Source organism: Sceloporus occidentalis, unplaced genomic scaffold (genome assembly GCF_023333645.1).
Source record: "Sceloporus occidentalis isolate IW3139 unplaced genomic scaffold, rSceOcc1.0.p SCAF_15, whole genome shotgun sequence".
Taxonomy (NCBI): Eukaryota; Metazoa; Chordata; class Lepidosauria; order Squamata; family Phrynosomatidae; genus Sceloporus; species Sceloporus occidentalis.
The window spans coordinates 15,562,486-15,588,304 of NW_028316995.1; the positions used below are offsets into that span (position 1 = coordinate 15,562,486).

The window sequence follows — 25,819 nt, forward strand, 5'->3', positions numbered from 1 at the left end:
ATGGCGGAGAGAGGATCGCTGAGGGATCGGACGCGGCTTGAATCTAGGAGGAGCCGGGAAATGAATCACGTTGACGGCCCAGGTACGATTCCTCGGGAGGGGGTATAAAGCGAGCGAGAGGGGGGTTAGAGCCGGAACCGGCGGCAGGTAACGGGGGGGGAATAGATGTAGTGCCGGGCTTCTGTTCATGTGACGTTGCTCTTGACACTTCGCTCCTGCAGGCACTGAACGGGTTAAAGAGAATGCGCGGATTTCTGTCATTTGAAACGTTCTCTGGGTCCCCGGTTCTTTAAAAATACTCCCGCGCGCTCTCCGGACCGTTACCCCAGCACCCCCTTAATTACCACCCTTTCTCCCCCGCTACCCCTTACCCCCCCGCTACCCCTTACCACAACCCCCCCCCCTTCACACATACTCTTACATTACCCTATACCGTTCCCCTCGGGTTTACCGGCTGGGGCCGGTAACGGTTGGACACGTGACCCGTTTCGGTCTGACACCTGTATTTCCCGGCTCCCTCTCAGGGGCGTACGCTGTATACCAGAGGGTATGGAGGGTGGACTTGTGGTACGAGGGGGGCCATACCAGGAATATAAATCACCCTAACAGGCCGCCGTATATCCGCTGACATGTGTTCGGCCAGAATTGGCCCCGGAGTTCAGTGTTACCGGGAAATGGCCTGCTGACTGCAGCGAACAGCTGTCACGGAGCCCGGCGCTCCTCTGCAGCCTTTACTCGTCCGTTTGTGGAGCCTTTCCAAGGAGGTTGCTGATTACTGTGCCCGCCGAATGCCGCCTTTATACCTTTACTTCATTATCAGGGTGGCGATGAGGAATACACCGCAGGAAACATGGCAGCCGGCCTTGGAGTGATCGGTTGACCCTGTATGAATTCTGTCACCATGTGCATGGCCACTAATCTGTCTCAATAAACATTTGTTATTCTGAAACATCATTGTGGTCTCAAGATGTCTTCTATCGCAGTCGCAGGGACATCTGCCGTTGGGTCGGTTCTGTAGCAAGAACGCGCTGTTAAGTCATTAGCTCCCTTATACAGTCCTCGGCGTCTGTGATTAGAAGCCGGCATCGTCTGATGGGCTCTATGTATCTGGGCCTTTCCCCCCCCCCCCTCGGTATTCTCTGTATTTTTGGGTTTGTACTATCTGAGATTTCGTGTTCATAGACTTCGTGAAGCAGCATGTCATTTTAGTTGTGTTGCTGATGGCGCCAAGTCTCCTGGTGGAGGTGCCACATCCTACGTGTTAACTTCCAGAACTAATTTTAGACGCCAGCGCTGTGATAACGCTCTCGTCCTGTGCCGGCACCCATACAGGTGTAAGCAGATGCGCGGCAGCATTATACTGCGTTATAAGACGGTTCGTTCTATACATGCCTCAAGCGCGATCCTTAGCCTGCCAGATCTAATATGTTTTCATAATAAATTTGGGCTGCTGCATATTATCCATTTGTATGCGTTCTATCTCTGATATCTCCGATCTACTAGACAAACATCCTTATCATACAGCCTGTAATAAACAGTAGAATGCATCATCCAGCCGCTCTCATTAATGACTACATTAGCTCTGCCGTAAAGCGCCATCTCTGTGTGGTGGTGTAAACTATCGCATGACTGATGGCAATGGCAGCCTCCACGCCTGCAGTTACAGGAAGTTTCTTTGAATAAAAGGAGGTGAAGCCACATTCTGGCAATTCTCCCCTACGTTATTGTATGCGGCTTTGTGTTTTATACATTCGTTTTTTCTGTTAAACATAAATTTAAGGTTTTTCATTAAGTTGGGCCTGTTGCTTTAGGCAATTTTATGTCTAACAAAACAATTTTATTCACCTTTAAGTGCCTTTTACTGCCCTTTTGCTCTTTGCATCTGCTTTAAAGGGAAAACTGTATTGAACTTTGCACTGTGGGAATGTTTATCAATGAACGAGATGCTGATTGGTAAGAAGCGTAATAGACGAAGAATATTCATGAACTCGAAGCCAAAGGAATGCGTTCGCTTATGTTATCTCTGTATTATCACAAGGCTGCGTGTTGAGCTTCTATGGCAATGTGCTAAATGTGCCCTGTGTGATGCATAGTTAATGAGAGAAGACTTGAAAGGCTCGTGTATAATGCTGGTGCGCTTGCCGGGGCTGGTGCGCTTGCCGGGGCTGGTGCGCTTGCCGGGGCTGGTGCGCTTGCCGGGGCTGGTGCGCTTGCCGGGATTCCTAACATGCTTCATAGTTTGCTTGCTGTTTAAAGGTACCAGGAGGAAACCTTATTCTCGTAACCACATAAACCTTTTGTTTAGAAGATCCAGGCCGGCAGGTGTTTTCCTGACGTGTGGTTGGGCATCACCAAATAGCTTTATAGATATGTTCTGTCCATACAAATATATGGAAATCTTCTTTTGCGATATAACGGTATATTCTGTATGGAAGAGTACCTTAATAAAAAAAAAAACAACTGATCACTATAATTTAATGTGCATGTAAGATTTCTCATTAAGTCGTGTATTTATTTTGAAGTGTTTAGTTTTGCCTTTGATTATCTACTTGCAAAGGTCACAACTTGCATCAGCTGTTCCTGGTGCGAGATTTCTCTATTAACTTCATCTTCTAGTTAACTTTTTTTTTTATGCGATTAACACAGGGCTTGACAAATTTGTTGTGAATCTAGGTGCCAGCTAAAAAAGTTAGGAGCCAGGATTTTTTTTTAAACTAACAGTTGGTTAGGAGTGATCTGATCATCATCAGCCCGCTTACTAAACTCACAGCATTTGACCTGGAAGCACCCTGGACTTTCAGGTCAGTGCTGTTTTTTGGGGTTTTTTTGTTATATATATATATATATATATATATATATATATATATATATATTTTATTTATTTTTTTAACGCTTTCAATGCTGATGTTCCATTGGAGCACAGCATTGACTTATATTTAGTCACGAATGTGTTATACACAATTGTGGAATTGAAGGGGTTAATGCTGCACTGTCACTCTCATGGAGCGATCAGGCAGCAGGGGGGTGTTGGGGCTGGCGAATCCTCTCCCCCTGGCCCTGAAGCTGCCTCTGGCAGCTGGGACGCAATCTATAGACCAGCCATTGCTGGGGGAGTCTCTGATGACTGCTGTAGGCTTTTAAAATGATCTGTAAACCCTTTTCGATTGCTTGTAAGTGACAAGATTAGGCCACTGGCATTGATCACGCAATATCCAGGCACCGGTTGGTAATTGGTTATGTAATAAAAATTAAAAATGTATTTCCGTAAAACCTGGATACCCCCCCCCCACTCCATTATGAAGTGACTGTGCAGCATGGAGTGGTCAGGGCTGTCCGCACATTCATGGCCAAAGTTACCCTGCATTTAAGCCGTTAAGCCGCCTACGGCAGCTGAGATGTGATTTTGAAAAATGCACTCCTTTTGGGGACTCGTACTTCATCATAAAGGTCATAGTTACAGTGCTGTGAAAAAGCATTTGCCCCTTCCCGATTTTCTTTTTTTGCATATTTCTCACAGCTAATTTTAATGTTAGACTGAGATAACCGGAGTAAACATACTGTGCCGTTTTTAAATGGTGGTTTCATGTATAGAAGGAAAAAGCTATCCGACCCTACCTGGCCCTGTGTGAAAAAGTGATTGGTGGACTTTCCTACGAGCGGCTGGCCTACCGAAATTCCTCCGAGATCGCGCTGAGGACTCGTCTAGGAAGTCACAGAATAACCCAGACTGACGCGTAAAGAACTGCAGGCCTCTCTTGCCTCAGTTAAGGTCAGTGTTGACGATTCTTCAATAAGAAAGAGGCAAAAATGGCATCTCCTATGAGGTGCAAGGCCAAAGCCGATGCTGACCAAAAAGAACATAGACTTGTCTCACATTTCCCAACAACATCTTGATGACCCCTGAGAGTTTTGGGGTAATCTCTGCGCTGATGAGTATAAAGTAGCTTTTTTTGGAAGGCATGGGGGCCCTGTTACATCTGGCATAAAGCTAACATAGCATTCCAGAATAAGAACATCAGATAAACACAGTGCCGGTAGTGTGATGCTCCGGAGCTGCTTTAAGACCTGGATGATTTTGGTCCCAATTAATGGAATCGGGAATTTTATACCTGAAGGAGGATGTCTGGCCCTCAGTTTGTGACCTAAAGCTCAAGGGCAGTTGGACAAAGATCCGAATCACACACCATCTGAATGGCTCAAAGGAAACAAAATCAAGGTTTTGGCCTAGTCCTCACTTAAATCCAATTGAGACCCTGTGGCATCACCTTAAAAAGGCAGTTCATGTTAGAAAAACCTCAAATGGGGGTGAATTAAAACAGTTCTGCCTAGAAGAGGTGGCCGAAATTCTTTTTACAGTAATGTAAAAGACTCATTGCCAGTTATAGCAAACGTTTGATTGCAGTTGTTGCTGCTGAGGATGGATACAAAATTGCAAAACCAGGTTTGGGGGACAATGACTTTTTCACATGGGTGATATAGCTTTTACCATCAATAAATGGGGATCATTAAAGAGCCATGTTTTTGTGTTTACTCACCTTGTGTTTAACATTAGTTGGATGATCTGAAACATTTAAATAATAAATAAGCAAAAATAGAAGAAATTGGGAAAAGTACTTTTTACACAACTGTAGGGAGGAATTTAGTACATGGGTCATGATTTCGCCAGCTTTCCAGTCTGACTGGAATTAGTTTCCCACATGCTGATGATATGACTCGGATGCTTTCGATTACGTGTGTGTGTGTATATAATTATTTAAGTTGAATAAATGGGATGTAATCATTTCTAGAGAATGGAGACTTTTTTTTTTTTTTTGTCAGGATAGTTTATTGAGCTGGTACTAGATTTAACAGGAGAGGTCATCGTTTCTTTAAAGGGACAGTTTAATGTCCCAGGCAGCTTCAACAAACTGCTCTGCATGTTAACGTGCTCGGTGGTTTAATACGCCTTATTCAAAGGTTTAACACAGAAAAAAAACTTGAAGCAGCCAGTCGGTGGCTGGACAGATCTACTGTTGAAATAAATGAGATTTGATTTCAACATAAGGAACTATCCTTTCCATAAAGCTCAGTTCAAGGTCAAAGCTAGAATATATTGTCTAGTATGCATATCAAAATGAGGGCAGCGAAGTACATGATCATACGGGGAATCGGCTTCCTTCGTTTATTTAACACTACTGGATGCTTTTCTGATAGAGTAGAGTGTAAGCTATGTGGGCCAGGAATGCGGCGGTATCGCCTTGTGCCCAGCTGACGGGATTGGCTTTATTGTGCCGATGCCCCAAATTTACAGTCTCCCTTTTGTTTCCAGCTTTGCGTTCGCCATCTCTGGAGTAACTGAACGCTGCTCAACTCTGCAAGCCTGGCTCTCACGGCGGCTGCGGGCATCTAGTTCACTCTTCAGCCTTCTCCTTACTCGACTCTTTGAACTCCACGAAGCTGTGTTATTTCCATTCTCTTTACAGGGCTATAGGCTCGTGAAACAGTCCGTTTTATGTTTGTGTGGAAATCTGACTGATAAACATACTCCAGCCTTTCTCCAGTTGACATGGTTGGGTCTACTCACCATGGGGAGAGCAGACAGGAGAATTGTAGTGTTGCCTTACCTTGCTATTCATTATGAAGTTTCTCCAGTGTACAGGGCTGCGCTCGCCCCGTATTACACATAATTGAAGTAGTAAACATGGCCTCCTCTGGATGGGCAGAGTGGTTCTTCTCAGCTGTCGGAATCTGTTTCTGTGCTTCTTAGTGAAGTAATCTGTACGTTGAATGAAGAAAATGTGTTTTCTGTGCGAATAAAACAGATGGCAGATGTGTCCCCGTTCTTCCGGCTTCCCCGGCGGTCTTGGTCTCTGTCACACTGCAGTAGTTACGTTGCCGCTCCTTTGAAAGCATGTCACATCTCTAGTGCGTTTAGCATCACTTATTTATGATGTGTGTTTCTAACCCGGCGCGGCACAAACACACAGGATTATTTCTAGTATCTCACGAGGGGCCTGGATCTCGGCCAGACGGTTCATTCAACCATAACCACCTTTGGACAACCGGTCGTCTTGTATGCTTTACTGCTCGACGCGCTGTAACACAACAAGCCGCGTCTAACCAGAACCCGCTGAAATCCCCTGTGTATGATTTACACACAACCCGGGATAACACAGCTCTCTATTACCCCCAACAGCAGCCATTCATCATACCTCCCTTTAAAACAGGCCTGGACTGTGCCTTATTGTAAAAATGTTGTGTACAATGCAGTTTGTGAAGAAGTGTTCCGGGATTTGTGTTCTCCCTGCACATTTGTACGATAATCCGGTGATGTGTGCTCAGCTTTATAACCCAGCTATTTAAAACGGGTTAATAATGCACAGTGTTAAACGGCAAGCCATTTAAGAGCAGGCCTGCATTCGCTTATTAAGGAGAAGGGGGATCAGACCAAGGCATGAAAGAAGCTCTGAATGCAGATTTCTCGCAGGTGTCGGCTCGTCAGACGTATGTAACTGCCGGATTCATCTGCATTCCGACTAGTGATGATTAGGAACCGTTATGTAGCTTTTTGGGTTTTTTTTACATTTCTGCTTCTGCCCATTAACAACTTTAATGTCCAACGTTTGACGCATTGGTTTATTTCGAGATTGTTTCCTATCGGCGTTGCGTACTATAACGTCACTTTGGATTATTCCTTTGCATTGGAAACAAAGCTGTCAAATGCAAACAAAAGGTGCTGTGCAAGAAAAAAATCACGCAAAAGATCGTCGGCACTCAAGGATTCAACGCAGTGTTAGAGAAATGGCAAAGAGTGCAGTTAACCAGGCGCTGCCTGAATTCCGTGGCAATTTTTGGAATGTGGCAATAGGAGTAGTGTTTTCCAAAACATATTCTAAACTTCATACTCTTAACTTTTTTTCTCAGGTTTATTAGCTGGATTTTCTTCCATAATCCCCCATTGTGTGTAATCTGCTTGCATTTTAATCATCTTACATATTGGAGAACTTTGTACCATAGCCTGATCTGATTACAATCTTCTAGAAGGAGACTGTTTGTTTTAAAGGGGCATCCATCACCCATAAAAAGCAGCGTGGCCGTCAGAGGCTTCCCATGCGTGTTTCCAGGCTGATGGTGTGTTGGTGATTCCATTTCACTTTGAACGATACATATGCTTGAATATAGCGCATCCGGTCACATGAACCGTTATCTCCGATGGCATGAACAGGACTATTGGAGTGGAGATAAAAAATATCAACGTAAATTGCATTTCTGTAGTAATTCCTCAGACATTGCAGCGGTAAATGGAATATGCAGTAACTTTCCATAATTCATCTATTTTTTTTTTTATATTTTTTATCTACACTGTCCATGTACTGTTGAGGTTGTAAATAGTGTGTCGGTGCCTTAAGTGATTTTCTTCTCCCGGTTATGCGGAGAATTCCTTGGCTTTTATGATAAATCAACATCTGAACAAGGAATATTTCCAGGAAACGACAAAGTGCTTTCATGAAACGCAGGAAAAGGTTAAGCCTCCTAGGGATAAAAAGTGCATTCTGCAAATTCCTCTAGGTATTAACTATTTTATGTATTTTTTGCTTCATTTTTGATCTCCTTCCGACAACCTTTCCCCTTTTTGCCTCTAATTTAGAATGTCAAAGAAAAAATATTTGGTTATTGGAAGTAGGTAATTAGTATATAATATGGTGTAGTATTTTGGCACATACAAGAAAGTTTTTTGTGTTTTTTTTTATTATTGTATTCATTTATGATCTTTTGCTCAGGTCCACCCCTCTAAACACTGGGATGCTTATAGCCTGTCCCCTTACAATCCGGGAAGTTTGTTCAGCCATGATTTATTCACTGCTTTCATTATTCATTATTAAAGCTTTACGCTGGCAAATGTCTCCCAGTGAAGTGCTGAGCTAGCCATGTATAATGGATAGATCAATTGATGGGGAGACGGAAGAAATCTTAGTGATTTAACTATACATTGCACAGGGCCCGCCAAACTCTTCCTGCAGCAGACAATGGGGTCGTAGCCTCATAACGTATAGTCAGGGAGTTACGAGCAGAACTCTTGCAAGCTCTCTCTATAGTGAATAAGCCCCAGAGCCATCTACTTGGCCATCGCTAGGCTTGCACCATCATTGTCAAAGCAGTGGATTAGATATTTGTTTTTATTAAATAACTAAACATCTTGATGACCACAGTTAAGACGAAATCACAGCTTCTATTATTGTGTATTTTATTGTTGGACCAAATTAGTATACACCCAGCACCACTTAATGACAGATGGCAGTAAGACGATGGGGCTTGGGCGCTGTAGGCTCTGTGAGAAGATGGCGGAGAAAGAGACCCATCTAAACGTACGTTTTTACACTCGATTACGTGATCTGTCAGGGTATGGCGCGTACCACATATGGGCAATAATATTCCTAGTCCTGTTGGACCATTCATGTAATATTGAAGCATTCCTAGGAAGTCCTTCTAGCAGTTATGTCACGGGATCCACACATGTTCCTAGCACTCATGGGAGTATATGTATAGGGAACAAAGGAAGCAAGGATTTCTTACACGGCTCTCATCCTCGGAATGTATGTTAAAAGACCAAAGCCGACATCACCTGTACCAGCATGTCTTATGTTTATTTCTGGCCAGGTTAAGTCGGTATTTCCTCTATAATTCTGCCGTGGGATTTGGTGGGACTTCCTGAATGAAGTATATAATTCTCGGGTCATGCTAATCTTGTGCGTAGACTGTATGTGAGCCCCAAATCTCGTTGAGATACGAACGTCTCTACGGAACAGGTACCGCTGCATATTAATACCCCTCTGTATTGTTCGGCACTTTGGCACTATCATCCCATGAGGAATATCTGTTCTTTACTTGGGTAGCTTCATGGTAGTCGGAGGAATCTCTAAAAGCTATGATTAATCTGTTTTTGTGCCAGAGAGTTCATTATTCCAGTGTTCTCAAGAGCTGGAATCCTCTTTGTAAAAGGACACACTTTCCCTTCAGTCGATGGACCTTTTTAATTGTCAATCCTCTTTAAACAGCACCCCGGATCTATTGAATTAAATTCCACTGCAGGATTTTTGCCTTAATCCCCGTAGGCTCATTAATCCTCCTAATTGTAATACCTTGCTAGTTTTTTGTTCTTTGGCTTCACATCTCATTTCGCTTAGATCCTCTCCTTAAATATATCAGGCAATCTGACTTAAAGCTGCGTGGTTTGCTTTCTTGGATGATTACTTTGTCGTGTCTTGTTTTCGTTTGGTTACTTAACCCCTTAACGACCTTTGCCGGTTCAGGACCGTCATGGAAAAACGGTCACGTAATGACCTTTGACGGTCCCGAACCGTCAAAAAATTAAATAAGCTTAATAAGTGATCAACGATCACTTTCTTCGCTTAAACGGCGTTACTGTAATGCCTCGATGTCAAGGCATTCAGCAAGGCCGAGATCGGCATTGGGGGCCATGTCTGGCCCCTCCCCGAGGCGTCAACAGCCGCCATACATTGTATGGCGGCGGACGCCCGTTTTAAAAGCGTTTAGGAGGCGATCAACAATCGCCTCCTAAACTTAAATGGTGTCGCTGGAATGCCTCGATCAGGAGGCATCCAGCAACACCAAACCTTTACCTTTGGATGGACTCCGGAGAGCAGTCACAGCCGCAGCTACCGGTGATCTTCGCCATCAGCAAGATGGCGGCGGCCCGGGAAAAAAAACAATAAAGATGAAAGAGTTCGCTAGATGGTCTCCAGACCCTCTAGAGAACTATGGCTCCACTTGCAGGTACTGCATTCAACCATGCAAGTCAATGGAGCCCAGCTTTCTAATCACAATGTGATTAGTAAAATATTCAAAAAATAATAAAAAAAAAAAAAATGTGCTAACATTTAAAAATAATTATGCAGTGATGTCACTAGATGAACCATCCAGTACCAGCAAAATGTGTAAAAAAAAATATAAAAAAAAAAGTATTATTTTGAGCAAGTGCTAAAATTTCTCAAAAATCTCAACAAAAAGTTAAAATAAAAGCACTTCAAATACCCAAGGGGGGTCTAATATAAAAAAAAAATGGCTGATGGGGTAAATTGGAGTGGCAGAGCTCAAAGATAGGGCATAGGTACAGACTGACCAAAATGGAGAAAAAAAGCGCACTTCCCAAATGTGGCATTTTAAATCTCAAACAACACGACAAACCCATGCATGTCGGGTATCACTGCACTCAAGAGATGTTCCTGAACACACATTGGGGTGTTGTTTGACAGTGACATAAACCAGAACCTGTATATCTATAACTAAAATATCTCGCCTAAAATAAAACAAATTACTATTACAAAGTTTGACAAAGTGTAGTTGTATAATTGGTGCATGGAAAGGGTTAAAATAACAGCATTTGGAATACCCTGGGGTGTCTAGTTTTCAAAAATATATGGTTTGAATGGGTTAAATTGAGTTAACCGGCTTCAAAGATATTCCAAAGAGGAGATGGAGGCAGACTGACCAGATTTGTTAAAAAAGGTTTGGAAATCATAAAACGCTGCTTGTACTTATTGCCCTATAACTTACAAAAAACAGCAAAAAAACATAAAAACATTGGGTATTTCTAAACTCAGGACAAGTAGTAGAATCTATTTAGCTAGTTTTTTTACTTGCTTTTTTAGGTGAGCAAAAGATTTTTCAAATAACTCATAAAATGTGGGGTTTTTTTCAATTTGTCACCATGTTTTTTTTAATTTTTTTATAGTAAATAAGATGATACGATCAAAATAATGGTATCTGAAGAAAGTCCATCATGTCCTGAAAAAAAACAATATATAACTTATGTGGGTACACTACATGGGTGAGGAGAAAATTACAGCTGAACACAAGCACCACAAAAGTATTAAAACCGCCTCGGTCCCACAGGGTACAAAAAGAAAAAACGAGCCCAGTCCTTAAGGGGTTAAAGTGGAACTTTTGTACGTCTAGAAAATGTAGTACATTAAAAATAAAAGGTGTGTTAAAATGCCCTCGTGCACACTAGCAGTCATAAAAGGTAAATAAAAAGGTATAAAAGCAATACTATTTTACTGGATGAGCTGCTGCTGAGGATGCCAGTCATGTTGGCCCCGAAGCCTCCCGTGTTCATCATGGTTCCTGTAGAGATGCTGATGCCATCCTTCTGTTGTAGTGAGATATATTTCTGGGATTCACTTTACTGGGTATGACAGCTTCAATATGTCAGAAGAGGGGCGCATAACCATGTGGACAAAAAATAGTGCAAAACAGTAGTGTAATAAATTCAAACGTAAATTAAATGTGTTAAGTGCACTCACAAAAGTGACTTTGAAAAGAGGCTCATCAGAAAGAACTTTCTCCTTAAGGCCTGCAATATAGGTGAGAAACCACAGATGGTGAAGTCATTTCTTGCAAATGTTTAATAAAGAAAAAGCAGAACAACTTACAGACAAGTTGGCATAACGGCTGTGTTACGCATATAAACGATGGGAAGAAGAGACCAGAGAATTAAAAACGTCCGTACTGAAGAATTTGTGGGTTTCTTGCACAAATAAAACTTGATGATATTGCTTTCTATTATATGCGAGAAAATGTAATTAGCTATTCTAATTCAGGATGGTGAGGAGATGGATCTTTACTGTCTAACCTGACTTGTGATTTTAGGACTGCTTCGTGGGCCAGTATATAACTCCAGCGACCTTCTCAAGCTTTTAAAGGGCCACTCCAGCCATCATATGCACTTTAATGCATGTTCTAGCTCTGTCCCTTTGCAACTGCGTGGGAGAATTCTGCAGACCCCCCCCCCCCCCCCAAGAAAAATACTGGCCCTGTGTATATGCTACGCTATTGGGTGGTGTAACGTGTTTGTTCCTATGTGTTCACCATTGGATTAGCCAATCAGCGGCAAGCATTGTTGGACCACGGCTGTATGTTGAAATATATAAAAAATGCCAGGTGCGCTCACAAGTGTTGTGACAGCTGGATGGCGTCCCAGCAGAGGATATGGGGGTCTAAGGCAAGCGGGCAACTGGGGCCCATTCATTTTGTTGATCTTTCCAATGATGCAACCCGTTTTTACCTGGCCGGTTGCATTAAGGTTTATCAGGCCACCTTATCACCTGGTGTCTGATGGTGTAAGTTTCCTATGAACTTTTACCTGTGGGATTATGTGTATCCCGCTGGCCTGTAAGCTGCACATTAGTTTTACTAGGCAAAGCATGTGGCCGTGCGCTATATACCAGGGCATCTGCAGTAAGAAAAAGACCCGGGTTCCTCCTATGGATTGCAGTTGAAATGGGAAACGTGTGCCTGGACTGCATCGCCTATGGCTGCAAATCCGCACTCTTCCAAATCAGAGGTGAGTTCTGCGCTGCCTCCGAAAACCCAAAGCGTTAGCCTGGCCTGGACCAAATGTTCTCAATCAAGCTGAACGTCGGGAGTATTTTTACCTCTGCTGTACATGTCTGCGTTCATAAGGCTGTGCAACATTATATATATATATATATATATATATATATATTTTTAGATTTTCTTGCTGTTCTCAAATCGGCATGTTTGTGTCTAAAGTATTAGTTTAGAAAATGTTACCTTTGAGGAATTCTCTTCCGTTAGATTACATGTTGTAGATCATTTACAATTACAGTAACGGCAGACTGGATCCTATGCGGCTGTCCAGTAAGATTAATGATCTGGTGCTTTAGCTGCTTCTTCTTACAATTCCTTGGTGTTTTCCTGACACTGGAATTGGGTTAGCAGCACTTGCAGGGAAATTGCTCTCTTCTACAGCTCCCAGTTATAATCAAATTGACTGTTTGCATATTGCCGTAGCGGCGTATCCTCCTCGGAATGCAAAGTCTTCGGCGTAGCCGGGGCTATTTTGGGCTCAGCGATAGAAATAGTAATGCTGCTTGTAAGGAGTAGCCCCAGAAGTGCCTGCGATCATCTCGGATCCTGCCCGTAGGAATGCATATTTTTATAAATGTATTTAGATGGCTGGCTGTATGAACGTATACTGAATTTATTAGGCCTCCAGTCTGTAAGCTGTATTCACCAGGACTTACACCGTGCATGAAAAAAGATTAAGCACTCTGGGTATTTTAATGTGCGTTCTTTGAAAGGTTTGCAGAAAAGCTTGTCCTAGACGGATGCTGCAGCTTCTGCCGAAGATGAGCGTTTCTTCAATAATAAACATTCGAAGGCAGCGGCAGCAGCAGCAGCGTGTAAATGTAAAGGGATGCCAGCGCTGTCTGTCTCATGCGTTAACGTGCCTCTGGGCTGGAGTTACTTTAGGGAAATCTGAGGCTTAAACTCCAACAAACAATTGAGCAAAACTTGTTTATGGCGTTCATAGTCTGCTGGTGACCATCCACAGCCGTGGCCGGGGTTATGTATTTAAAATAACGGCCTCTTACTGGCTTCAGCTGTAACTGTTTCATCAAGTATACATTGTCCAGGTCTGTAACTCTTTGTATAGCTGTTTACACATTAAAGTACATCTCTTACTTAAGGCATTTTGGGGTTAGTGTCACAATTTTCCCTTCCCAGGTAGATTTTAGTTTATTAGTTTAATGATGGTCCCCTCTCAATCGGGGAGGAATATATAGTGGCTTGTTGCTTATGGGCGCAGGGGCAGCACTTTAAGCCGGCTTCTCCTCTGCTTTCTGAGCAGCATAACTTACTATATCGGTCTCGAGACCCGCTCACAGGCAGAGTTGGCCGTGTTTATTTCAAGGCCGCCTAGTCTATTTATACAGCGATGTGCTTTGTTTGCGTGTTTGAGGCCGGTTAATGGTTTACGTTGGTGTTCGGAGTGGGAAATTGTGCATCTTTACACACAGCCTCTGAGTGAAATTCTGCCCCGCGCATGTTCGGTAGCGCTGCCCGTCATTTGTTATTCCTTATAAACGATATTAAACTTCTCCTCGGCTTTGTGCCGTCTGGCTTCTCAATTCCCACAAGAGCCGAAGGTGGTGAGATCAGCGTTTTATTTTATCCCTGGCGAGGGACGTGTATTGCCTGCGGGGTCACGGGCTCTACGTTATTTTACCGGTTACGTTATCCGATTACCGACAGGCGACGTACGTGTTGACATAAGAGAACATTGTAACTGGAAACGGGTGGCACCGTGATGCTGGCCGGGGTGTAATATTTGTTAATATTAGATGTCTGTCCGTGTGCCTTCTTCTGATGTCTTCTACTATTGTTCTAGATGAAGACCACGTGGAAGAGATCCAGCTTAACGGTGATGCCGAAGTCGTGGACAAGCCCCGTCCGATACAGATAGTCCTCGCTCACGAGGATGACCATAACTTTGAGCTGGATGAGAAGGCCCTGGAGAGCATTCTGATGCAGGAGCACATACGCGATCTGAATGTTGTCGTTGTTTCTGTGGCTGGCGCTTTTCGGAAAGGCAAATCTTTTCTGCTTGATTTCATGCTGCGATTCATGTATAGCCAGGTAAGCGTGACTTTTATTTCTTTATTTCCTTCGCTCTCCTGTCTTGGTCATAGCTATGAATGAAGTAGTGATGTTGATCGTCTGTCTTCTTCATTCATTCTACGGCTTCTCTGCATATTGAAGTTTGCCCTTAGAGTTCTCTTTTTAACAAATCTTCCGGGCTTCACGCAAACCATTTGTAGACTCTGGGCATGCGTACTTCTTAAATATGTAGAGTTGCCTAATGTGGCTTCTTCAAAAGAAACCAGATGGCCCCCCAAAGTTTTGAGAAGTCGGCTTGTGTTTTAGAAGATCGCTTCATTCATTGGCACCTGGCCTCGGCTGATTGGCTAAGACATAATGCGACGTAATGTGCGCATCCGCAACATCTACAAACGTACTGGCGCTTTAAGCATTATGTATATTCTCTATCAGCTTTTCACCTTCCGCTCTATACACAAGGTGTTAACTCTTTCAGTGCCAACCATTTATGTGGGGGGCTGCCATCTTCTTAGCACCAGACACCCCGACCCAAAAGGTCATCGACAGTATAATAAAACAAGAAAAAAGTCAACCACAAACCCAATCCCTGCTTCTAGGCAGCAGCTTGTCTATGAATCGTTGGCTTTCTATCATGGTAGCCTATGGTTGACTAGCATGCAGGAACAAATGGCTTCTAACAGTTAAAGCCGTCAAAAGCAGATACACCAGAGGGGCAAAAGGTTTAACCTAAGTTTGTTTGTTTAGCAATTGTGGAGATATAAAAATGTTTTTTTAATGTATTTTGTTACCGTTGTATGATGCACACTCTGTGAATAGCTTAACATGTCCTGGATAAGCAACATTATGTTTCCCAAGGCAAAATCAACACCTTTTTTTCTTCTTCTCTAAGCTTGTTACCAAAATCTAACAATTTATGTCCGACCTACTGGTACTCAAAGGGTTTAACGTTGGACTTAAGGTGGCATTTAACCACATCTGCATTTTAGCTCTGCGGAGTCTTGGACTATGGCTCGTGTCTCGTTTCCTCCTGCCGAGGACCCCATACGGCTCTTGAACCGAGGAGAAAACTGCATATTTGGGAACTTCTCCAACCTTTCCATTCTATAATAATCATATCTTGTAGTAAAAGTAGCATAGTCTCATCTATCGTACCGTTCCATATAATAGAGCTTGATTGGCAGGACATCAGATGCTTCACTTGGTGCAGTTCGATAAGTTAAGATAAAGTCATTTTAATGTTTTGCCGTTATTGAACCGTTTGTATTAAAGTTCATTTCAGGAGACGGGTATTCTAGCGCTGCTGTTGTCTTGATGTTGCAATACAGAGGCGTATGGGCAGTAGTCCTACCGCTATAAAATACTTAGGGAATTATTTATGATCTTTGTCTTGCTTTCTTCATCGACCAATTTATTTTAAGAAGGAAGGGGGGGGGGGGGGCAAAGTGCAAGGACGGTTATGGTTTTATTTCCTTTTTACATCTCTGCTATTGTAGAAGCATATGCACCGCTCATAGAAACAGTATTTGAAGGCAGATAACAACTGTCTGCCTTTTTTGCTGATGTAAGGTCTTTGGTCGGGTTCCATAGTCAGGATAGCGTTATGTATCCTATGCACATTCAAATTTACTCACTGTATTCGCCTCCACCACTTCTGCTGGGAGACTGATACATTTATCGACTACTCTCTCTGTAAAGTAGAACGTCTTCACATTACCTCTAAGACTCTGACCCTCTAGTTTTAAACTATGATCTCTTGTTCTCTTGTCAGCAACTTGGTGAACTTAAGCTGGATTATGTCCCTTTTGTCACCGGTCTGTACACTTAAACCAATGTAGTGGTTACAGTTTCCAGTAACTGTGTGTAATATGTATTGGGAGTCCACCTTATTTTACGACAGCATTATTATTTCTTATGAAGCTGTAAGGAGACGGATACTGGTGTAACTGGACCAAACCCCTCTGTCTTCAGTGTTACGTTCCCCACTTTTATTAAGTGCTGCAGGGCGCTGACAGCCCATGAGGTTTAACATGCTGTCTGATGAAGACGGGTCATCTAAAGTCACATGACTGTGCATTAGTGTAAGTGTGCTGGGCCATATGTCGTCACATGACCCGTTTCCAAGCACATGCTTCTTTTCAGGTGGCTGATAAAGCTTGGGGGCCCCCACCATAAGTCTTGCAATGAGGACCTGGCTTTTCTGTTCTACTAGAGAAGGGAGAGAAGCTGGTATGGTAATGCTGGTTGTGCCACATAAAGCACAGTCCTCTGCTTACACGAGGTGGGCTCTTAATACTGAAAACATTAAACTCGGCCGTAGACAATACTGACAATAGCGTTAAGAGAAACCAAAGAAGAGGGTTCTGCTCTTGCAAGCTTACAATCTTTTCTAAACGATAAATTCTTTATGTGCTCATCTCGGAGTGATCGGTCTCTTTACTTTTCTCCCCCCAGAAATCAAGTTGGATAGGTGGGGACTGCGAGCCGTTAACTGGCTTCACGTGGCGAGGAGGATGTGAGCGAGAAACCACAGGCATACAGATCTGGAGTGAAGTGTTTGTTATTGACAAACCTGATGGATCCAAGGTAAAGAGAAGGTGAAAAAGACCACACATCTTAGACTTCGGGGGCATTAGTGTCCTATCATTCCAAGTGTACAGCTAGCGCCATATGATGGACATCTCTGCCGGTTCGCCGGCTTGGTGGTGGTCACTGACCAATATATATATTTAAGTTCCTGTACATGGTATGAACAGTCTGCATTTCTCTATTTTTTCCAAAATACACTCCAGGCTCACTGGATGTCTTAGTTACCCAATATTACTCTTTCCTGGTGTCCACAGGGGCCAGATTTTTATTTCCAAATTTTTTATTTTTCTCGTGATTTGAGATGGCAGCATGACTCTTGCAAGTAGTTATGAGGAAACCGTATGTTTCGAAAGAGGGGGAGAAGCTAACCAATAGAAATGTATCCGTGTGTCTGACCCTCTTCTATCGGCAGACCCACGGCTGCCATAACTTATCTGCCTTTCTCCTTTAAAAAAAAAAAAAAAAAAAATACTGCGACCTTCAGGGTCACATCAAGGGCACTTGGCTTAAATATCAGAAAGCTGTAGAGCTGCCAGAAGTTGGCTTTGCACAAGACTGCCACGTTGTGGACAGCATGGTAACCAATCCAGGAATTTCAAGAGATCTACACAATGCTTCCATGCCCTTTCATTGCCTTAACCCTGTCATTTTAAAAGGGGTAAACTTCATTTGGTGAATCCTTGTTATGATCGTAACAACATGACTTCGGACAGCAAGCATATCTTCCATTATGTTTATTCATGATGCCTGAAATGTGTTCTTAGAATAAAAACAAATATCTACACACAACTAAAAGGGCCTCTTTTAATTGTCCAAACACAATAGATACCCAATGCAGGTTATATAGTGAACTCCAGACCCTTTTTCTGTCCGTACACCAGTAGCGCGGACTATTTATTGTCTCGTGGCTTTTCCTCCTGCCGCTTATTACGCTTAACTGCTGCCTCTTTATTTCTTTACCTGCGGCAGTGATTATTTTATAGAATGGTTATACTTCTTGTGAAAATAAAGCCTCAAGGTAAATTAACAAGGAGATAGCTTGTGATAATTGCCTGTTTAATTAAAGAGTGTTTGGAAAATTACAAAAAAACGTTACTTTCATTTTACCTGTAGATTTAAAGTTGTGCCGTTGACCCCAATTCAGCTAGAAAAAATCTGCTGGTCTTTAGTCCCCATACCACATCCTAAAGCATAAACAGAAACTTAGTTTGATGAGCGCCTGTTCTGCACATGTTCTGTGGAATTGACACCATAAATCTATCCTCGCTTACGCTCTGTAACGATCTGCTTCTGGCTTTTTGCAGGTTGCCGTCATCCTCATGGACACTCAGGGAGCTTTTGATAGCCAGTCGACAATCAAAGACTGCGCGACCGTGTTCGCTTTGAGCACGATGACCAGCTCTGTTCAGGTTAGTTATAGCAGACAATGCTTGGACTCTGTTTGCTGGAGCAATACCTTATTTATGGTTATGTTTTGTTTCAGTCCATTATTTTATATTCTTTGTTTGGCTTATAGGTTTATAATTTATCCCAGAACGTTCAAGAGGATGATCTCCAGCATTTGCAGGTAAGCAGCATGTCCTCGTGGAATTGCAGGCCTTACTTGTGCACGCCATTATCATGGACTTCTCGTCAGATTATACGTTTGTTTTTGTTTTTTTAACATTTTATTATGAATTGGACTTTTATAAAAGTTTTTGATGTTTCAATAGACTGTAGTGTGAATGCATAAAAAAATATCAACAGAAAAATAGCAAAAAGGTACATAACAAGAGAGACCGTTCGATACTGCCCACCAGCGCCCATAGATCTTCCTCTAACGCGTGTAGACTGCTGCGATGCGTGAGATTCTGAAGGGACTCTCCAAAAAAATACATTTTAAAAGATGGGGGAGAGAAGGGAAGTGGTGAAAAAGGGACAGGAAAAGAAAGGGAGAGGAACCGATACAACATTTTATAGTTATATATAGTTGTTATATACCATCCTCTGCCTCTGCTGACTTCTGGTGCATTCGTTGACTGGAGATGTGGCAATATAATAGCAAAGTGATTTTAGATAGATATTGCAATTTTCAGTGTTTTAATAAAAGATAATAATTAGCACACATCTCATCTCTATACCTCCATAGTAGTTTTTTGGGGTGTGTTTTCTTTCTTTTATTGCTATAATGGGAACCATATTATGAAAGGTTAATATTGGGATGACTTTAGCAAAAGAAAATATCTTAGAGGTATTAGAAAAACACTTCTATAAGGTGTCCTTTGTTAATAGCAGTTGATTTAAATGACTGGGTCTAAATCAAAGGACGGTATAAATATTAAATGCAGCGCCTGTCACTTCGCTTTGAAGTTATATCTGGTTGCGGCGGATCTCGCTTGGCTTCATGTTGAGAGATTTGCATCGTCTGATCTCTTGAGTGCTGCTAATTGTTTGCTTTTCGTAGCTTTTTACAGAGTACGGACGTCTTGCAATGGAGGAAATTTACAAAAAGCCCTTTCAGGTAAAGCACCGAATACAAGTGATTGGAAATGTTTTTAATACCTTGACTGTCACAGGACACTCTATCTTCTAGAACAGGGGTTCTCAAACTGCGGCCCTCCAGCTGCTGCAGGACTACATCTCCCATACTCCTCAGCCAGACCCTTAGCTGAAGGAGCATTATGGGAGATGTAGTCCTGCAGCAGCTGGAGGGCCGCAGTTTGAGAACCCCTGTTCTAGAACAAGCGCCAATGCATTTTGAAGTGATGTTTGTAGTCCGAGCAGGTTGATTACATAGATCTTGGAAACAAGAATTTGCTCTACGATACAAATCTTCATACTCCATCTCTTCCCTTGAAATAGTCTAATCAGGTATTTCATTCCTACCACCTGCCCTTTTGGGGGATCTTTTTGCACCATATTAAAACCTATTCTATTAAAATGAAAGTAGCTACTTTTTTTCCCTTTCTTTCTATAGTCTGCATTTTTTGCTGATAAACACGTGCATTTATGTATGACATCAGTAGCAGTAGGGCTTCAACCTGTCCTCTCTCGTTACTAATTTAGAGCAGTGAGAGGCAAATTAGTTTCCAGTGATCTTATTCCAGTTTAACCTGACACTGTGTTGGCTTTTGCTTTTCTTTATAGACACTCATGTTTTTAATTAGAGATTGGAGCTATCCCTATGAACATCGCTACGGGTTGGAAGGTGGCAAAAAGTTCCTGGAGAAGAGGCTACAGGTAAAGTCATGGTATAGGTCATAGATTAGGCAATAATCGTTTCTCTAGCTGAATATGGTCTATTAATAAAATGCCACAAGCCAAGCATTGTCAAGTCAGTAATATACCATTCTGCCTCACCCATCGAGTGAACCACTAATGGAAAGTAAACATTGAGTAGCAACTAGTAGGATCAACTAAATTTAAATGATGGCTGTGCACAGATGCAAATAGGAGTGATGGCCGTGCTCAGATGCAAATAGGAGTGATGGCCTGGTAATGGAAGTACACTTGTAGCTGCCATACGAGTTTATGGTAACGCATATTTAAATTTCCATAGCTGCGCTTGATAATATGTCCGAGATGAAACGCAGATTTAAGTACTCTTGCCCAAAACATTCTATATAAATCCTTGCTGTTTTGTGCCTCTGTGTAAAACTAAAAACATGAAGACTGGAGATGACTCCCACTTTTCTAAAAACTATGGGCGATTTGCTCATGTTCATATCGCTTGTACTACGTTTTGTGAAACAATGCCGATTCACATTCAAATTATTTATCGAACAGGTGAAACAGAACCAGCATGAAGAATTGCAGAATGTCAGGAAGCATATACACTCGTGTTTTACAAATATCGGCTGTTTCCTCTTGCCACATCCCGGTCTTAAAGTTGCCACCAACCCATACTTTGATGGGCGATTAGCTGGTGAGTGTTCTGTTTGACGTCCCGTAACACATTTATAGAGTTTACCCTTGCAGGCGACTTGGTGAAATCTGACTGCTGTCTGTTACCCCAAAAGAAAGCATAACATGTTTGTGTTTGAGATGTTTTTTTCCCAATATTTGTTCTTATAGAATGCATCCAGTAGCTATTTGGTTTTTTTTTTCTACGTCAATTTGATTAGAAATATGTTTTCTTAATCAGACATAGATGATGAATTCAAAAATGAACTACAAAAGCTGGTCCCGTTACTGCTAGCCCCAGAGAACCTGGTCGAAAAAGAAATAAGCGGCTCCAAGGTGAATTGTCGAAGTCTGCTGGAGTATTTTAAGGTAAGGCGTTCTGTGTCGCAGTAGGCTTCCCGGACATTAATTAGGTCAGACGAATGTTCAGCGTTGCCATTATCTAGAGGTGCATTGCAGCTGGATTTTGTCCTGTTATTTCTAGTTATTTGTGTCTGTATGGATACCAACTTGGGCCGCTCCTCGGTTCATATTTCCCTGTATACAATCATGTGTTACTGCGTTCCCAGCACGTGTTCCTTATTGCCTATTTCATGGGGTCTGTTCGCTAATGGGAGATTTCAGAAGAGTTGACAGGTTCCTCCAGCCGTAAGTATCGAGCTGGCCCTGCCTAATGTATCATTTCATGTGAATGGAGACTTCAAAGAAACGTCACTGATTGAACCGTGCGTATGCGAGGGCCGTAGCTGAAACTGACTGCGAGTGAGTCTTCGTTATGTGAAACGAAGTCAAGGAGCTGGAACATAACTTCTCTGTAATCTCTCTTTGGTGAATAAACCCCAATTTTTCTTGCATGTGCTTCCTGCGGTTTTTATGAAGCAATTCTCGCTTCCAGAGGAGCTTGATGTGTACGCCCAGCAATTTTTCCTGTTAGTTTTGTTCTCGCTTGTGGGGAAATCTATGGAATAAATTCATTCGCATCAAAACGGATAAAAATGAATAAAAACTCATAACTTTTATTACGTCCTGAGCCCTGCGTGTTTCTGAGACCGTTGGCGTGGGGGACTTTGGATAGGTCAGACTGCATGAAAAATACACTTTAAGCCATTGTATTGGATCCACGTTTTAGTGTCGGCTCTGGAAAGCTGCTCCTTAATGACAAGAAGACAAGAGGGGAAGAGCTTGTGTTTGTAATTCGGTCAAAGCTGCTTTTTATGTGACATATGATTCAGCCCATTGATTGCTCGTTACAGGGCTGCCCATATCATTAAAGAAGAATGTCGTACGGTGTAGAGTAATCCTAACGTCCTTTATCATTTACTAGGCTTACATCAAAATCTATCAAGGAGAAGAGTTGCCCCATCCTAAATCCATGCTCCAGGTATTTACCGACATAGTTATTCTTTCATAAAGCATTGCTATCACAATGACTAACAATGGTTACTTTTCTTATTGATTTCTAGGCGACCGCAGAAGCAAACAACTTGGCGGCTGTAGCTGGAGCAAAAGACATGTACAGCAAAAGCATGGAGCAGGTGTGTTTCTTCTCAGCCGTATACCATACTGTGAGCTAACACCGATTTGCACCGGAGATTTAGATACATTTGTATGGATGCCGTATTTAGCCTTAATGTCACCAAAATGAAGGAGGGAAAGGTGTTTTGTCGAATTGCCTGTTTTTTTGGGGGGGGTTAATAGTTGGTGAATGAATAGTTGTGTTTTTTTTCTTTATTCTTAAATAACCAAGCAAGTTCTTTCATGTTTTGTGAAGCTTCCAATGGCTGCGGAATTACGCACATTTTTGTATCTTTCTTTAGCTTTGTGGAGGTGATAAGCCATACATCGCACCCTCAGACCTTGAAAAGAAACACTTGGATGTGAAAGAAGGCTGTATAAAGCAGTTCCGCTCGGTGAAGAAGATGGGAGGAGAGGAGTTCTGCCGACGGTATCAGGACCAGTTGGAGGCCGAGATAGATGAAACCTATGCAAACTTCATGAAGCACAACGATGGCAAAAATATCTTCTACGCTGCCCGTACCCCCGCCACGCTGTTTGCTGTAATGTTCGCAATGTACATTATCTCAGGGCTGACTGGTTTCATTGGGCTGAACTCTATAGCAACCATTTGCAACTTGGCCATGGGATTAGCATTACTGTCTTTCTGCACCTGGGCCTATGTGAAGTACTCTGGAGAGTTTCGAGAATTGGGAACGTTAATAGATCAAATCGCAGAGATAATATGGGAACAGGTTAGTAACGCTCCTTTTCTGTGTTTTTTCTTCACTTTCAAAATTTAAGGCTGTGTGGTTAGTCGTCTCCTCTTCAATTTGTTGCGTTGGTTATTCTATAATCCGATTTTAAAAGGGCAACTTGGTGTTATTGCATAAACGCTGATAAAAATGGGTTCCTCCTCACATGGATCAACTGGTAGGTATTTGGGAGATGCTGAAATTCCTTCCTATCCATGTTTTCTAGCAACATGTGGCGTGATTGGGAAGTGTCTGTTTAATTAAGATGTGCCGAATTCAGTGCATTACATATGGGGTGTTTAACATTCTGTGTTGAATATAGACTTTTTTCTGTTTTCTTTCTGTAATGGTTTGGAATATCGGAATCATGTTTTTGGCCATCGTGGTCTTTAAGTGAAAGCGGTGTTTAGTAACCTGGACGTTTATAGGTATGAAGCGTAATGCACTTTTAAAACGGTGAAGTGAATTTATAGAGATCTCTCTGTAATAGTCAGTAATAACAAATCTTCTTTTCCGGGCATCAATGAGGCAAAGTGTACTTCATCCACTTTCTGCTCTGTAGAGCTCCTATTGAAATTGGCTGAAGGTGACATTTGGATGGTAACGTTACTGAACATATGTGCATCTAGATATTTCGGTAGGCTGCCAGGGGGAGCAGTTGGAGCCAATACAAAATGGGCTCCAATATACATAATTATTTTTAACTCGGGATCAGACTCTCTCATTAATCATAACATCCAAGAGGGGATTTGTACAGCATAATCTGTACCATGTCTGATCCATTTAGTCTCCTCCAGAACCAACGAATCCCCTTTCGTTGGATAAAACCTCTGATGTATTACTACAACCAATGAGCTGCTCAGAGCCTTTTACCAAGATTAGGGTATCGTTTTTTTGTCTGCAGTATTTAAGTCACTCATGATCATTTTCCACGTTTCCGTGTGTGATCCGCAGTCCTATTGTAGCATAAGTTTATTTTTTTTATAAGTAGTGCTTTTTATGGTAATACTGGCTGCATTGCAATTGATACAAAGCGTTCCATTACATTTGAGAAATCCTATAAATTAATTATCGACCTTTAGTGGCAGTGTTTTGGGTTTTTTTGTTTTTTATTCAGTTTCTCTTGTTAGGAAAACTTTTTGCACAAAGAGGCCTGATAAATTTTTTTACAGATATCGGGGTTCATAGACTATATTCCATGATAAAATGTACGGTCTTGGTTTTATCTCCAGTGTTGACATTGCGGTTTGTTAATTTCTAGTTGTAGAATCCATCCCCTGCCATATGTTTTGTCCATATGTGTTAAACACGACCACAAAGGTATTAGGACACCTGACCATTATACCAACAGGGACTTTTATGACATTGCATTCTACATGCATGGACATTAATATGAAGTTGGTTTCCACAAGATTTCTGTGGGAATTTTTGCCCATTCAGCCGGTAGAGCATTTGTTGATGATGTTGGATGAGAAGGACTGGTTCACAATCTCCATTCCAGTTCATCCCAAAGGTGTTTGAGGTTGAGGTCAGGGCTGTGTGCAGACCAGTCCAGTTCTTCCACACCAAACTCATCCAACCATGTCTTTATGGATCTTGGTTTGTGAACTGGGGCACAGTCATGCTGGAATATGAGGGCTTTCTTCAGACTGTTCCCACAAAGTTAGAAGCAAACATTTTGTCTGAAACAGCTTTATATGCTGTAGAATGAAGTTTTCCCTTCACTGAAAGTAAGGGGCCCAACCCCTGAAAATCAGCCCTGGACCAGTATCCCTCCTCCACCAAGCTTTACTGTTGGCACAATGCATTCAGGCAGGCAACTCCTGGCATCTGCCAAACCCAGACTCGCCCATCAGACTGCCAAACAGAAGCACGATTCGTCACACCACTTCATCCGACGCTTGGCATTGTACTTGGTGATGTGAGGCTTGCATGCACCTTCTCGGCCATGGAAACCCATTCCATGAAGCGCCTGGTGCACAGTTTTTGTGCTGAAACAAATGCCAGTGGAAGTTTGGAACTGTTCAGCTATGGAATCAGCAGCGCGTTGGCGACTTTTACGTACCGTGTTCCTCAGCACTCTGTGACCCCACTCAGTGAGTTGCTGCTGTTTCTAAGCTTTCCACGCTTGAACTCATCGAGCTCTTCAGAATGACCTGCCCCCCCCCCCCCCCCCGCAAACATTTGTAAATGCAGACTACGGGGCTAGGTGCTTGATTTTATATACCTGAGACAGTGGGTCAGATTGAAACACCTGAGTTAAGTAGTTAAGAGGTGTCCCAATACTTTTGTCCATGTATTGTATATAGTATTGAATTTGCTGATTTTGGTGTCTAGTTCTCAAAACTCATTCATTGCAATTGCAAGAAACTTGGGTATAGCCACTGCCTATATAAACACCCGTAATCATTCCTCTTCCCAGAACCTTATTTAATCTCATATTTTTTTTCTCCCTATTTTGCTGCACAGAGGAATCCCAGGAAGGTGAGGTTTCCAGAAATAACATAACCTCTCTGACATAGCGTTTTCTTTGTGACACCTTGTACCTAACAAACCACTCCATGTTATAGGTGATTTCCAAACTCTACGGAGCTTGTAAACGTCGGCTGCCTCGCCGGGCTGTCCCCTCAACGCAGAAACGCAGAATGTCGTCAAACAATAACAAGAAGAAAAAATAA

General features: G+C 42.4%; 1 protein-coding gene across 1 annotated transcript; it reads left to right on the top strand.

Moving 5' to 3' along the window:
* LOC149303297 (atlastin-2-like) lies at positions 1-25,819 on the top strand. The gene is made up of 16 exons (XM_089481425.1): positions 1-102; positions 2,094-2,204; positions 3,592-3,734; positions 14,148-14,442; positions 16,876-17,007; positions 18,315-18,419; positions 18,527-18,577; positions 19,454-19,510; positions 20,137-20,229; positions 20,776-20,914; positions 21,134-21,261; positions 22,217-22,273; positions 22,356-22,427; positions 22,710-23,141; positions 25,611-25,625; positions 25,712-25,819. The coding sequence occupies exons 1-16, from the start codon at positions 1-3 to the stop codon at positions 25,817-25,819; spliced, it is 2,040 nt and encodes a 679-aa protein (XP_089337551.1).